At 46.5% G+C, this 16908-nt stretch overlaps 1 protein-coding gene across 1 annotated transcript in view; it reads right to left on the reverse strand.

The window, feature by feature from the left end:
- Positions 1-16908, reverse strand: part of LOC120021135 (replication protein A 70 kDa DNA-binding subunit-like) — an 83978-nt gene that overhangs the window by 13711 nt on the left and 53359 nt on the right. Inside the window, exon 9 of the mRNA XM_038964773.1 lies at positions 1074-1250. Within this exon, the coding sequence (XP_038820701.1) occupies positions 1074-1250 (177 nt within the window). The remainder of the gene's footprint in view (positions 1-1073; positions 1251-16908) is intronic.

Genomic DNA, 16908 nt, shown 5'->3' on the forward strand with positions numbered 1-16908 from the left:
TTTCAGGCTTGTTTCTCCCAAAAAGAATGAGAAAGAACAGTTTTAGTATAAGGACACATTCTTGGAAATTCGTGTTTGGGCGCGCAATGAAGACAAGATGCAACTGCTAATATCGGTTTCCTATTGAACATACTTCTTTCCGTATGAAATATTATAGTTTGATGACATTTTAGGGTATCTGAGGAGTCAATATATATGTATTTTGACTTGTTTTAACAAAGTTAACGGTAGATTTTTGGATTCCTTTCTCTGCAAGTTGAACGAGTGGATTACACAAATCGATTGCGCCAACTAAACAGACTTTTTGGAATATAAAGAAGGATTTTATCTAACAAAACGACACTACATGTTATAGCTGGGACCCTTTAGATGACAAATCAGAGAAAGATTTTCAAAAAGTAAGTGAATATTTAATTACTATTTGTGAATTTCTGAAACCTGTGCTGGTGGAAAAATATTTTGAAATGGGGCGCCGTCCTCAAACAATCGCATGGCATGCTTTCGCTGTAATGGCTACTGTAAATTGGACAATGCAGTTAGATTAACAAGAATTTAAGCTTTCAACCGATATAAGACACTTGTATGTACCTAAATGTTTAAAATCCATAATTTTTATGATTATTTATTTCAATTGCGTGCCCTCCAAATTCACCGGAAGTTGTCATAGCGGGACGCCTAGCCCTAAGATTAAGTGCCCTTGAACAGGGTATGGTAGAAGGTGACAGGTGAACTGCAACACTGCTGGCTTTTTTACGCTCAACAGTTTCCCTTGTGAATCAAGAACGGTCCACCACCCAAGGGACAACGAGCCAACTTGACACAACTGTGGGAAGCATTGGAGTCAACATGGGCCAGCATCCCTGTCAAACGCTTTCGACACCTTGTAGAGTCCATTCCCCTGAAAAAAAAGGCTGTTCTGATGGCAAATGGGTTGGGGGAGCACAATATTAGGAAGGTGTGACGATTGTTTTGTATACTTAGTGTATGTCTGTCCTTTATGTATATGTATGTGTGCGTGTGCGAGTGCGTGTGCGAGTGCGTGTGTGTGTGTTGGGGGGTGTTGTTGTACTCACAGACAGCATGACGCAGTATTTGTAGTTAGGGAATTGTTTGTCACACTTCTCACAGTGGTAGAGTCCATTTGGTTGTTCTATCACCTTCTTCTTACAGTCTGCAGAGAGACAGGCCTGGTACAGACAGCTTTCCTTACCACTCAACAACACTGTGGCTACACAGCTGAAATAATCCACCTGTAGAGAGGGAGAAGGGAGGGGGAGAGAGAGAGAGATAGGAAAAGAGAGAAGGAGAGAGAGAGAGGGAAAGAGAGATGGAGGGGGGGGGGGGTGGAGGGAGGTAAGATGAGAAAGAGGGAAAAGAGGAGAGAAAAGAGGACAACAAAAAGAGAGAGAAAGAGACACAGTGAGGCAGAGAAAGAGACACAGAGAGACAGAGAAAGACAGAAAGAGAGACGGAGAGATAGATAGACAGAGAGAAACAGAGAGACACACAGAGAGAGAGAGAGAGACAGAGCGAGAGAGACACACAGAGACAAAGAGAGAGACACAGAGAAACAAAGAGAGACACAGAGAGACACAGCGAGAGAAAGAGAGAGAGACAGAGTGAGACGCAGAGACACAGAGAGCGACAGAGAGACAGAGAAAGACACAGAGAGAGAGAGACAGAGAGACAGAGAGTGACAGCGACAGACAGAGAAAGAGAAACAGACAGAGACACACAGAGATACAGAGACACAGAGAGAGACAGAGACAGAGAGAGAATGAGAGAGACAGACAGAGACAGACAGAGAGAGACACAGAGACAGAGCGAGACACCGAGAAAGAGAGACAGACAGAGAGACAGAGCGAGATACAGAAATAGACAGAGAGACACAGAGAGAGACAGAGAGACAAAGACACAGAGAGAGAAAGAGAGACAGAGAGACACAGAGAGACACAGAGACAGAGAGACAGAGAGACACAGAGAGACACAGAGAGACACAGAGAGACACAGAGAGAGACAGAGAGACAAAGACACAGAGAGAGAAAGAGAGACAGAGAGACACAGAGAGACACAGAGACAGAGAGACACAGAGAGACACAGAGAGACACAGAGAGACACAGAGAGAGACAGAGAGACAAAGACACAGAGAGAGAAAGAGAGACAGAGAGACACAGAGAGACACAGAGACAGAGAGACACAGAGAGACAGAGAGACACAGAGAGACACAGAGAGACACAGAGAGAGACAGAGAGAGACACAGAGAGAGACAGAGAGAAACACAGAGAGACAGAGAGAAACACAGAGACAGAGAGTGACAGCGAGAGACCGAGAGAGACCCGAGAGAGACCGAGAGAGACAGAGAGACAAAGAAAGAAACACAGAGACAGCGAGAAACACAGAGAAACACCGAGAGACATAGAGAAACACAGAGACACAGAGAGACAGAGAGAAACACAGAGAGACAGAGAGAAACACAGAGAGACAGAGAAACACAGAGAGACATGGAGAAACACAGAGAGAGAGAAAGACAGAGAGACAGAGAGAGACAGAGAGACACAGAGAGAAACACAGAGAGAAAGAAAGACACAGAGAAACAGAGAGACACACAGAGACAGAGAGACACACAGAGAGACAGAGAAACACAGAGAGACAGAGAAACACAGAGAGACATAGAGAAACACAGAGAGAAACACAGAGAGAAACACAGAGAGAGAGAAACACAGAGAGAAACACAGAGAGAAACACAGAGAGAAACACAGAGAGAAACACAGAGAGAAAGAAAGACACAGAGAAACAGAGAGACACACAGAGACAGAGAGACACACAGAGAGACAGAGAAACACAGAGAGACAGAGAAACACAGAGAGACATAGAGAAACACAGAGAGAAACACAGAGAGAAACACAGAGAGAGAGAAACACAGAGAGAAACACAGAGAGAAACACAGAGAGAAACACAGAGAGAAACACAGAGAGACAGGGAGAAACACAGAGAGACAGTGAGAAACACAGAGAGACAGGGAGAAACACAGAGAGAGAGAAAGACAGAGAGACACAGAGAGACAGGGAGACACAGAGAGACAGAGAGAAACACAGAGAGAGAAAGACAGAGACAGAGAGAAACACAGAGAGACAGAGAGAAACACAGAGAGACAGAGAGAAACACAGAGTGACAGAGAGAAACACAGAGAGAGAGAAAGACAGAGACACAGAGAGACAGAGAGGCAGAGAAACACAGAGAGAGAGAAAGAGACAGAGAGAGAATTGGTTGTAAATGTGAGAGATACAATAGGACAACATTTTCTCAAAATTAATTTCAGTTGCAGCACAAGTCACACAAGCAGTCGAAAGGCAATGTAATTATAAAGAAGAAGCTTGTTAAATTATGTGTACGTGTCTCTGCAGTTGAAAGTTAATATGTGTGTACCCGCCTGTGTGTATGTGTGTAAGGTTGGTATAATTTATGGTGTTATTAGCACCTAAGGCTTGAGCGAGGACTCAACAGAGGTAGAGACAGAAGATGGTAATTCAGCAGGATAAAGCCTATTCTCTTCTAGCTGCATGACTGGCAGAGTAACACAACATTACCACACAGTTAAACACCAGGGACATGCCTGACAGAGTAACACAACATTACCACACAGTTAAACACCAGGGACATGCCTGACAGAGTAACACAACATTACCACACAGTTAAACACCAGGGACATGCCTGGCAGAGTAACACAACATTACCACACAGTTAAACACCAGGGACATGCCTGGCAGAGTAACACAACATTACCACACAGTTAAACACCAGGGACATGCCTGGCAGAGTAACACAACATTACCACACAGTTAAACACCAGGGACATGCCTGGCAGAGTAACACAACATTACCACACAGTTAAACACCAGGGACATGCCTGACAGAGTAACACAACATTACCACAGAGTTAAACACCAGGGACATGCCTGACAGAGTAACACAACATTACCACACAGTTAAACACCAGGGACATGCCTGACAGAGTAACACAACATTACCACACAGTTAAACACCAGGGACATGCCTGGCAGAGTAACACAACATTACCACACAGTTAAACACCAGGGACATGCCTGGCAGAGTAACACAACATTACCACACAGTTAAACACCAGGGACATGCCTGACAGAGTAACACAACATTACCACACAGTTAAACACCAGGGACATGCCTGACAGAGTAACACAACATTACCACACAGTTAAACACCAGGGACATGCCTGGCAGAGTAACACAACATTACCATCCAGTTAAATACCAGGGACATGCCTGGCAGAGTAACACAACATTACCATCCAGTTAAATACCAGGGACATGCCTGGCAGAGTAACACAACATTACCACACAGTTAAACACCAGGGACATGCCTGGCAGAGTAACACAACATTACCACACAGTTAAACACCCGGGACATGCCTGACAAGTACTGCTGGAGACCAGTGCTGTTGGAGACAAGTACTGAAGGAAGAGACAAGTACTGAAGGAAGAGACAAGTACTGAAGGAAGAGACAAGTACTGCTGGAGACAAGAACTGAAGGAAGAGACAAGTACTGAAGGAAGAGACAAGTACTGCTGGAGACAAGAACTGAAGGAAGAGACAAGTACTGAAGGAAGAGACAAGTACTGAAGGAAGAGACATGTACTGAAGGAAGAGACAAGTACTGCTGGAGACAAGTACCGAAGGAAGAGACAAGTACTGCTGGAGACAAGTACCGAAGGAAGAGACAAGTACTGCTGGAGACAAGTACTGAAGGAAGAGACAAGTACTGAAGGAAGAGACAAGTACTGAAGGAAGAGACACGTACTGAAGGAAGAGACAAGTACTGAAGGAAGAGACAAGTACTGAAGGAAGAGACAAGTACTGAAGGAAGAGACAAGTACTGCTGGAGACAAGTACCGAAGGAAGAGACAAGTACTGCTGGAGACAAGTACCGAAGGAAGAGACAAGTACTGCTGGAGACAAGTACTGAAGGAAGAGACAAGTACTGAAGGAAGAGACAAGTACTGAAGGAAGAGACAAGTACTGAAGGAAGAGACACGTACTGAAGGAAGAGACAAGTACTGCTGGAGACAAGTACTGAAGGAAGAGACAAGTACTGAAGGAAGAGACAAGTACTGAAGGAAGAGACAACTACTGCTGGAAGAGACAAGTACTGCTGGAGACAAGTACTGAAGGAAGAGACAAGTACTGAAGGAAGAGACAAGAACTGAAGGAAGAGACAAGTACTGAAGGAAGAGACAAGTACTGAAGGAAGAGACAAGTACTGAAGGAAGAGACAAGTACTGAAGGAAGAGACAAGTACTGCTGGAGACAAGTACCGAAGGAAGAGACAAGTACTGCTGGAGACAAGTACCGAAGGAAGAGACAAGTACTGCTGGAGACAAGAACTGAAGGAAGAGACAAGTACTGAAGGAAGAGACAAGTACCGAAGGAAGAGACAAGTACTGCTGGAGACAAGTACCGAAGGAAGAGACAAGTACTGAAGGAAGAGACACGTACTGAAGGAAGAGACAACTACTGCTGGAGACAAGAACTGAAGGAAGAGACAAGTACTGCTGGAGACAAGTACTGAAGGAAGAGACAAGTACTGAAGGAAGAGACAAGTACTGAAGGAAGAGACAACTACTGAAGGAAGAGACAAGTACTGAAGGAAGAGACAACTACTGCTGGAGACAAGTACCGAAGGAAGAGACAAGTACTGCTGGAGACAAGAACTGAAGGAAGAGACAAGTACTGCTGGAGACAAGTACCGAAGGAAGAGACAAGTACCGCTGGAGACAAGAACTGAAGGAAGAGACAAGTACTGCTGGAGACAAGTACTGAAGGAAGAGACAAGTACTGAAGAAAGAGACAAGTACTGCTGGAGACAAGTACTGAAGGAAGAGACAAGTACTGAAGGAAGAGACAAGTACTGAAGGAAGAGACAAGTACTGAAGGAAGAGACAAGTACTGCTGGAGACAAGTACCGAAGGAAGAGACAAGTACTGCTGGAGACAAGAACTGAAGGAAGAGACAAGTACTGCTGGAGACAAGTACTGAAGGAAGAGACAAGTACTGAAGGAAGAGACAAGTACTGAAGGAAGAGACAAGTACTGCTGGAGACAAGTACCGAAGGAAGAGACAAGTACTGCTGGAGACAAGAACTGAAGGAAGAGACAAGTACTGCTGGAGACAAGTACTGAAGGAAGAGACAAGTACTGAAGGAAGAGACAAGTACTGAAGGAAGAGACAAGAACTGAAGGAAGAGACAAGTACTGCTGGAGGCAAGTACCGAAGGAAGAGACAAGTACTGCTGGAGACAAGAACTGAAGGAAGAGACAAGTACTGAAGGAAGAGACAAGTACTGAAGGAAGAGACAAGTACTGAAGGAAGAGACAAGTACTGAAGGAAGAGACAAGTACTGAAGGAAGAGACAAGTACTGAAGGAAGAGACAAGAACTGAAGGAAGAGACAAGTACTGCTGGAGGCAAGTACCGAAGGAAGAGACAAGTACTGCTGGAGACAAGAACTGAAGGAAGAGACAAGTACTGAAGGAAGAGACAAGTACTGAAGGAAGAGACAAGTACTGAAGGAAGAGACAAGTACTGAAGGAAGAGACAAGTACTGAAGGAAGAGACAAGTACTGAAGGAAGAGACAAGTACTGAAGGAAGAGACAAGTACTGCTGGAGACAAGTACCGAAGGAAGAGACAAGTACTGCTGGAGACAAGTACCGAAGGAAGATACAAGTACTGCTGAAGACAAGTACTGAAGGAAGAGACAAGTACTGAAGGAAGAGACAAGTACTGAAGGAAGAGACACGTACTGAAGGAAGAGACAAGTACTGAAGGAAGAGACAAGTACTGAAGGAAGAGACAAGTACTGAAGGAAGAGACAAGTACTGCTGGAGACAAGTACCGAAGTAAGAGACAAGTACTGCTGGAGACAAGTACCGAAGGAAGAGACAAGTACTGCTGGAGACAAGTACCGAAGGAAGAGACAAGTACTGCTGGAGACAAGTACTGAAGGAAGAGACAAGTACTGAAGGAAGAGACAAGTACTGAAGGAAGAGACAAGTACTGAAGGAAGAGACACGTACTGAAGGAAGAGACAAGTACTGCTGGAGACAAGTACTGAAGGAAGAGACAAGTACTGAAGGAAGAGACAAGTACTGAAGGAAGAGACAACTACTGCTGGAAGAGACAAGTACTGCTGGAGACAAGTACTGAAGGAAGAGACAAGAACTGAAGGAAGAGACAAGTACTGAAGGAAGAGACAAGTACTGAAGGAAGAGACAAGTACTGAAGGAAGAGACAAGTACTGAAGGAAGAGACAAGTACTGAAGGAAGAGACAAGTACTGAAGGAAGAGACAAGTACTGCTGGAGACAAGTACCGAAGGAAGAGACAAGTACTGCTGGAGACAAGTACCGAAGGAAGAGACAAGTACTGCTGGAGACAAGAACTGAAGGAAGAGACAAGTACTGAAGGAAGAGACAAGTACAGAAGGAAGAGACAAGTACTGCTGGAGACAAGTACCAAAGGAAGAGACAAGTACTGAAGGAAGAGACAAGTACTGAAGGAAGAGACAACTACTGCTGGAGACAAGAACTGAAGGAAGAGACAAGTACTGCTGGAGACAAGTACTGAAGGAAGAGACAAGTACTGAAGGAAGAGACAAGTACTGAAGGAAGAGACAACTACTGAAGGAAGAGACAACTACTGAAGGAAGAGACAAGTACTGAAGGAAGAGACAACTACTGCTGGAGACAAGTACCGAAGGAAGAGACAAGTACTGCTGGAGACAAGAACTGAAGGAAGAGACAAGTACTGCTGGAGACAAGTACCGAAGGAAGAGACAAGTACCGCTGGAGACAAGAACTGAAGGAAGAGACAAGTACTGCTGGAGACAAGTACTGAAGGAAGAGACAAGTACTGAAGGAAGAGACAAGTACTGCTGGAGACAAGTACTGAAGGAAGAGACAAGTACTGAAGGAAGAGACAAGTACTGAAGGAAGAGACAAGTACTGAAGGAAGAGACAAGTACTGCTGGAGACAAGAACTGAAGGAAGAGACAAGTACTGAAGGAAGAGACAAGTACTGAAGGAAGAGACAAGTACTGAAGGAAGAGACAAGTACTGAAGGAAGAGACAAGTACTGAAGGAAGAGACAAGTACTGAAGGAAGAGACAAGTACTGAAGGAAGAGACAAGAACTGAAGGAAGAGACAAGTACTGGCTGGAGGCAAGTACCGAGGAAGTGACAAGTACTGCTGGAGACAAGAACTGAAGGAAGAGACAAGTACTGAAGGAAGAGACAAGTACTGAAGAAGAGACAAGTACTGAAGGAAGAGACAAGTACTGAAGGAAGATACAAGTACTGAAGGAGAGACAAGTACTGCTGGAGACAAGTACCGAAGGAAGAGACAAGTACTGCTGGAGACAAGTACCGAAGGAAGAGACAAGTACTGCTGGAGACAAGTACTGAAGGAAGAGACAAGTACTGAAGGAAGAGACAAGTACTGAAGGAAGAGACACGTACTGAAGGAAGAGGACAGTACTGAAGGAAGAGACAAGTACTGAAGGAAGAGACAAGTACTGAAGGAAGAGACAAGTACTGCTGGAGACAAGAACCGAAGGAAGAGACCAAGTACGGCTGGAGACAAGTACCGAAGGAAAGACAAGTAACTGCTGGAGACAAGTAATGAAGAGGAAGAGACAAGTACTGAAGGAAGAGACAAGTAACTGAAGGAGGAGACAAGTACTGAAGAAGAGACACGTCTGAATGAGGAAGAGACAAGTACTGCTGGAGACAAGTACTAAAGGAAGAGACAAGTATGAAGGAAGAGACAAGTACTGAAGGAAGAGACAACTACTGCTGGAAGAGACAAGTCTGCTGGAGACAAGTCCTGAAGGATGAGACAAGTACTGAAGGAAGAGACAAGAACTGAAGGAAGAGACAAGTACTGAAGGAAGAGACAAGTACTGAAGGAAGAGACAAGTACTGAAGGAAGAGACAAGTACTGAAGGAAGAGACAATTACTGAAGGAAGAGACAAGTACTGAAGGAAGAGACAAGTACTGCTGAAGACAAGTACCGAAGGAAGAGACAAGTACTGCTGGAACAAGTACCGAAGGAAGAGACAACTGCTGGAGACAAGAACTGAAGGAAGAGACAAGTACTGAAGGAAGAGACAAGTACAGAAGGAAGTAGAAAAAGCAGTACTGCTGGAGACAAGTACCAAGAAGAGACAAGTACTGAAGGAAGAGACAAGTACTGAAGGAAGAGACACTACTGCTGGAGACAAGTACTGAAGGAAGAGACAAGTACTGAACAGTACTGAAGGAAGAGAACAAGTACTGAAGGAAGAGACAAGTACTGAAGGAAGAGACAACTACTGAAGGAAGAGACAACTACTGAGGGAAGAGACAAGTACTGAAGGAAGAGACAACTACTGCTGGAGACAAGTACCGAAGGAAGAGACAAGTACTGCTGAGACAAGTACTGAAGGAAGAGACAAGTACTGAAGGAAGAGACAAGTACTGGGAGACAAGACTGAAGGAAGAGACAAGTACTGAAGGAAGAGACAAGTACTGAAGAAGAGACAAGTACTGAAGGAAGAGACAAGTACTGAAGGAAGAGACAACTAGCTGGAAGAGCAGAAACTGAAGGAAGAGACAAGTACTGAAGGAAGAGACAAGTACTGCTGGAGACAAGAACTGAAGGAAGAGACAAGTACTGCTGGAGACAAGAACTGAAAAGACAGTACTGCTGGAGACAAGTACTGAAGGAAGAGACAAGTACTGAAGAAGAGACAAGTACTGAAGGAGAGACAAGTACTGCTGAGCAAGTACCGAAGGAAGAGACAAGTACTGCTGGAGACAAGAACTGAAGGAAGAGACACTATGTGAGACAAGTCTGAAGGAAGAGACAAGTACTGAAGGAGAGACAGACTGATGAAGAGACAAGTACTGAAGGAAGAGAACAAGAACTGAAGGAAGAGACAAGTACTGCTGGAGGCAAGTACCGAAGGAAGAGACAAGTACTGCTGGAACAAGACTGAAGGAAGAGACAAGTACTGAAGGAAGAGACAAGTATGAAGGAAGAGACAAGTACTGAAGGAGAGAGACAAGTACTGAAGGAAGAGACAAGTACTGAAGGAAGAGACAAGTACTGAAGGAAGAGACAAGAACTGAAGGAGAGACAAGTACTGCTGGAGGCAAGTACCGAAGGAAGAGACAAGTACTGCTGGAGACAAGAACTGAAGGAAGAGACAAGTACTGAAGGAAGAGACAAGTACTGAAGGAAGAGACAAGTACTGAAGGAAGAGACAAGTACTGAAGGAAGAGACAAGTACTGAAGGAAGAGCAAGTGTGTGTGTGTGTGTGTGTGTGTGTGTGTGTGTGTGTGTGTGTGTGTGTGTGTGTGTGTGTGTGTGTGTGACAGGTACAAATGAAAGGGTAAAGGGAAGGTGTGTGTAGCTTTTTAGGTTCACAGTCTGATAGACAGGGACTGACGTAAGTAGACAGCTCATCAATTACAGCGCATCACAAACAGTTCCTCTGTGTTTGTGTGTGTGTGTGTGTGTGTGTGTGTGTGTGTGTGTGTGTGTGTGTGTGTGTGTGTGTGTGTGTGTGTGTGTGTGTGTGTGTGTGGTGTGTGTGTGTGTGTCTGTGTGTGTGTGTGTGTGTGTGTGTACCTACTCAAGCATTCGAGAGTATGTCTGTCCCAGAGAAGCTGATGTCCATTGTCACTTTGACCTTTACAGAACACAACATGTTACCATCAGGTTCAACGACCTTTGACCTATACTGGACACACCACATTACAGTAGGGCTCAACGAGCTTTGACTTCTGACCCCTGCAGGCTACAGTGACTCAGACCCAAAGCATCTGTCCCAGGTTGTATCCAAAATGGCCCCGTTTATATATCCCCTGTCCCAATAAGGCGTCAAATAGCCAGGTTGTATCCAAAATGGCCCCTTTTATATCCCCTGTCCCAATAAGGCGTAAAATAGCCAGGTTGTATCCAAAATGGCCCTTTTATATCTCCCTGTCCCAATAAGGCGTCAAATAGCCAGGTTGTATCCAAAATGGCCCCCTTTATATATCCCCTGTCCCAATAAGGCGTCAAATAGCCAGGTTGTATCCAAAATGGCCCCCTGTATATATCCCCTGTCCCAATAAGGCGTCAAATAGCCAGGTTGTATCCAAAATGGCCCCCTTTATATATCCCCTGTCCCAATAAGGCGTCAAATAGCCAGGTTGTATCCAAAATGGCCCCCTTTATATAGCCCTTGTCCCAATAAGGCGTCAAATAGCCAGGTTGATCCAAATGGCCCCCTTTATATATTGCCTGTCCCAATAAGGCGTCAAATAGCCAGTTGTATCCAAATGGCCCCCTTTATATACTACCTGTCCCAATAGGGCGTCAATGGCCAGGTTGTATCCAAAATGGCCCCCTTTATATATCCCCTGTCCCAATAAGGCGTCAAATAGCCAGGTTGTATCCAAAATGGCCCCCTTTATATTAACCCTGTCCCAATAAGGCGTCAAATAGCCAGGTTGTATCCAAAATGGCCCCCTTTATATACCCCCTGTCCCAATAGGGCGTCAAATGGCCAGGTTGTATCCAAAATGGCCCCCTTTATATATCCCCTGTCCCAATAAGGCGTCAAATAGCCAGGTTGTATCCAAAATGGCCCCCTTTATATACTCCCTGTCCCAATAGGGCGTCAAATGGCCAGGTTGTATCCAAAATGGCCCCCTGTATATCCCCTGTCCCAATAGGGCGTCAAATAGCCAGGTTGTATCCAAAATGGCCCCCTTTATATACCCCCTGTCCCAATAGGGCGTCAAATAGCCAGGTTGTATCCAAAATGGCCCCCTTTATATATCCCCTGTCCCAATAGGGCGTCACATAGGGCCCTGGTCAAAGTAGAGCACTATGTAGGGAATATGATGCTATTTGGGACGCATCCCCAGACATCTCTGCTCCTTCCCAGAACCCTAATGAGACAAGGGAGTTAACGACAAAGTCTAATTAGTGGCATTCCCCCCGGCTTTGCCGACCTCCCAAACCACTCTACCCTCCGCCTTCCTGGAGTCATCACGGTCCCAGAACTCTGATTCCACGCCTCCTACCACCCTCCGCCTTCCAGGAGTCATCACGCTCCCAGGACTCTGATCCCATGCCTCTTACCACCATCCACCTTCCAGGAGTCATCACGCTCCCAGAACTCTGATCCCACGCCTCCTACCACCCTCCGCCTTCCAGAAGTCATCACGCTCCCAGACCTCTGATCCCACGCCTCTTACCACCCTCCACCTTCCAGGAGTCATCACGCTCCCAGAACTCTGATCCCACGCCTCCTACCACCCTCCGCCTTCCTGGAGTCATCAAGCTCCCAGAACTCTGATCCCACGCCTCCCACCACCCTCCACCTTCCAGGAGTCATCACGCTCCCAGAACTCTGATCCCACGCCTCCCACCACCCTCCGCCTTCCTGGAGTCATCACGCTCCCAGAACTCTGATCCCACGCCTCCCACCACCCTCCACCTTCCAGGAGTCATCACGCTCCCAGATCTCTGATCCCACGCCTCCCACCACCCTCCAGGAGTCATCACGCTCCCAGATCTCTGATCCCACGCCTCCTACCACCCTCCAGGAGTCATCACGCTCCCAGAACTCTGATCCCACGCCTCCCACCACCCTCCGCCTTCCTGGAGTCATCACGCTCCCAGAACGCTGATCCCACGCCTCCCACCACCCTCCGCCTTCCTGGAGTCATCACGCTCCCAGAACTCTGATCCCACGCCTCCCACCACCCTCCACCTTCCAGGAGTCATCACGCTCCCAGAACGCTGATCCTACGCCTCCCACCACCCTCCGCCTTCCTGGAGTCATCACGCTCCCAGAATTCTGATCCCACGCCTCCCACCACCCTCCGCCTTCCTGGAGTCATCACGCTCCCAGAACGCTGATCCTACGCCTCCCACCACCCTCCGCCTTCCTGGAGTCATCACGCTCCCAGAACTCTGATCCCACGCCTCCCACCACCCTCCGCCTTCCTGGAGTCATCACGCTCCCAGAACTCTGATCCCACGCCTCCTACCACCCTCTACCTTCCAGGAGTCATCACGCTCCCAGAACTCTGATTCAGAATTACATAGTGGTAGAAATGTATGATGTTGGAATCTCAGAATTGGTAGGTCAGAATGAAAGAATGTCAGAGCAGGAAACAACAGAATAAGAGAGGTTGAGAATGTGATATGGGACAGAGGGAGAGAGAAATGGAGAGTTTGAGAGATGGATAGATTTTGAAGAGAGAGATGAGGTTAGATATCTATCTACCTTAATCCCCCTTTGTAGCTTTCTCCTTTTTTACCTGCTCTCTTTCTGTAGTCCTCCCTCTTTCCATTTCTTCCTCTCTGGCCTGCTCTCTTTCTGTAGTTCTCAGTGTACGGAGTCCCTCCCTCTTTCCATTTCTTCCTCTCTGGCCTGCTCTCTTTCTGTAGTTCTCAGTGTACAGAGTCCCTCCCTCTTTCTATTTCTTCCTCTCTGGCCTGCTCTCTTTCTGTAGTTCTCAGTGTACAGAGTCCCTCCCTCTTTCCCTTTCTTCCTCTCTGGCCTGCTCTCTTTCTGTAGTTCTCAGTGTACAGAGTCCCTCCCTCTTTCCATTTCTTCCTCTCTGGCCTGCTCTCCTTCTGTAGTTCTCAGTGTACAGAGTCCCTCAGGAGGGTATCTCTCCAGGTACAGGGTTGGAGTTAAAACCTACAGGAGGGTAGCTCTCCAGGAACAGGGTTGGAGTTGAAACCTACAGGAGGGTAGCTCTCCAGGAACAGGGTTGGAGTTGAAACCTACAGGAGGGTGGCTCTCCAGGAACAGGGTTGGAGTTAAAACCTACAGGAGTGTGGTTCTACAGGAACAGGGTTGGAGTTAAAACCTACAGGAGGATAGCTCTCCAGGAACAGGGTTGGAGTTAAAACCTACAGGAGGGTAGCTCTCCAAGAACAGGGTTGGAGTTAAAACCTACAGGAGGGTATCTCTCCAGGAACAGGGTTGGAGTTAAAACCTACAGGAGGGTTTCTCTCCAGGAACAGGGTTGGAGTTAAAACCTACAGGAGGGTAGCTATCCAGGAACAGGGTTGGAGTTAAAACCTACAGGAGGGTAGCTCTCCAGGAACAGGGTTGGAGTTAAAACCTACAGGAGGGTATCTCTCCAGGAACAGGGTTGGAGTTAAAACCTACAGGAGGGTAGCTCTCCAGGAACAGGGTTGGAGTTAAAACCTACAGGAGGGTATCTCTCCAGGAACAGGGTTGGAGTTAAAACCTACAGGAGGGTAGCTCTCCAGGAACAGGGTTGGAGTTAAAACCTACAGGAGGGTATCTCTCCAGGAACAGGGTTGGAGTTAAAACCTACAGGAGGGTTTCTCTCCAGGAACAGGGTTGGAGTTAAAACCTACAGGAGGGTATCTCTCCAGGAACAGGGTTGGAGTTAAAACCTACAGTAGGGTAGCTCTCCAAGAACAGGGTTGGAGTTAAAACCTACAGGAGGGTAGCTCTCCAGGAACAGGGTTTGAGTTAAAACCTACAGGAGGGTAGCTCTCCAGGAACAGGGTTGGAGTTAAAACCTACAGGAGGGTATCTCTCCAGGAACAGGGTTGGAGTTAAAACCTACAGGAGGGTAGCTCTCCAAGAACAGGGTTGGAGTTAAACCCTACAGGAGGGTAGCTCTCCAGGAACAGGGTTGGAGTTAAAACCTACAGGAGGGTATCTCTCCAGGAACAGGGTTGGAGTTAAAACCTACAGGAGGGTATCTCTCCAGGAACAGGGTTGGAGTTAAAACCTACAGGAGGGTATCTCTCCAGGAACAGGGTTGGAGTTAAAACCTACAGGAGGGTAGCTCTCCAGGAACAGGGTTGGAGTTAAAACCTACAGGAGGGTATCTCTCCAGGAACAGGGTTGGAGTTAAAACCTACAGGAGGGTTTCTCTCCAGGAACAGGGTTGGAGTTAAAACCTACAGGAGGGTATCTCTCCAGGAACAGGGTTGGAGTTAAAACCTACAGGAGGGTATCTCTCCAGGAACAGGGTTGGAGTTAAAACCTACAGTAGGGTAGCTCTCCAAGAACAGGGTTGGAGTTAAAACCTACAGGAGGGTAGCTCTCCAGGAACAGGGTTTGAGTTAAAACCTACAGGAGGGTAGCTCTCCAGGAACAGGGTTGGAGTTAAAACCTACAGGAGGGTAGCTCTCCAGGAACAGGGTTGGAGTTAAAACCTACAGGAGGGTAGCTCTCCAAGAACAGGGTTGGAGTTAAACCCTACAGGAGGGTAGCTCTCCAGGAACAGGGTTGGAGTTAAAACCTACAGGAGGGTAGCTCTCCAGGAACAGGGTTGGAGTTAAAACCTACAGGAGGGTAGCTCTCCAGGAACAGGGTTGGAGAGCCCAGGTCAACAGTAATAGCCTATGCTTCATGTTGATTCCTGCAATGAAAGTATCTTCCTGTCCCGGTTGGCTGCTGACTCTTACTCCCTCTCCCCACGGTGGAGGGAGAGATGAATTCTGGGAAGCACAAGCAAAATAACTACTGTAGTTCTGGTTATCTAGAGCAGAACGACAGCTTTCTGTGAGTAGATCATGCGTTTCTCCCCTCTTTAGTATGGACTTCATGACACCACTTTACAACCGGAGTAGATTGTAGTTGGTATGGTTTTGATGCACCTGCATAGTGGAGTCGAGCGGAGCGCGCCATTTGCAGTGAATAGGCCGACATCAAGTAGCCTAGGCCTAAAAGTGGAACGTTTCTATGGGACATTAGCCTTTATTTAGTGATAGATTCATCTATTAGCCTACATGGTTACCTAGCAACAATATCATGTTTAGAGTTAGCAGTCTAGATAAGTGTATTGAGCTCCCACTTCCTCAGCTGGTGAATACTACAGCCTATTGGCCATTATGAACAAAGATGTGGGCAAATTCTCGGAAGAACCAAAAGTACATCTGATAACAGGTTGCACATCAAAATATCCATCATGCATTTCCTGTAGATGTTAGATGAAATAGCTTCCTGTTTTAATCATAGGCTACTACCTCAGCTGTCTAACTTGTCTAGAGCTCTGCCGCTAATGTAAAGTAACTGTCCATAAAAAACACACACACACACACACACAGTCATGACACACTAACCTTGGGGGTAGAGTGTTTTGGATGAAAGCAGAATGCTGAATTTGATTATTTGTAAGTAAAACCCTGTAATTGGAATTCCCCTATTACCAGCTGCTGTGTGTGTGTGAATGTGTGTGTGTGTGTTTGTACGTATCCGGGCTTGTGTGTCGATGTGGGTGTACTACTGCTGTGTGTGATGAACAACCTTCCCAACCCTATACATTCACTGAAGGGCGAGAGAGAGATTGAGAGTGAGAGTGAGAGTGAGAGCGACAGAGAGAGAATGACAGAGGGATAGAGAGAATGATAGAGAGAGAGAAAGAGACTGACAGAGGCAAAGAGAGAGGGAGAGAGAAAAGCAGTGACAGAGGGAGAGAGGGGGGAGGGAGAGAAAGAAATACAGAGATAGAGAGAGAGAGACAGACAGAGAGAAAGACAGAGAGAGAAAGAAAGACAGAGAAAGAGAGAGAGAGAAAGACAGAGAGAGAAAGAGAGAGAGAGAGAGCATAGCCTTGCTATTGAGAAAGGCCGCCATAGGCGGAAGACAGGCTATGTGCACACTGCCCACAAAACGAGGTGGAAACTGAGCTGCACTTCCTAACCTCCTGCCAAATGTATGACCATATTAGAGACACATATTTCCCTCAGATTACACAGATCCACAAAGAATTTGAGAACAAACCCGATTTTGATCAACTCCAATTTCTATTGGGTGAAATTCCACAGTGTGCCATC

Source organism: Salvelinus namaycush, chromosome 26 (assembly GCF_016432855.1).
Source record: "Salvelinus namaycush isolate Seneca chromosome 26, SaNama_1.0, whole genome shotgun sequence".
In the NCBI taxonomy this organism is placed as follows: Eukaryota; Metazoa; Chordata; class Actinopteri; order Salmoniformes; family Salmonidae; genus Salvelinus; species Salvelinus namaycush.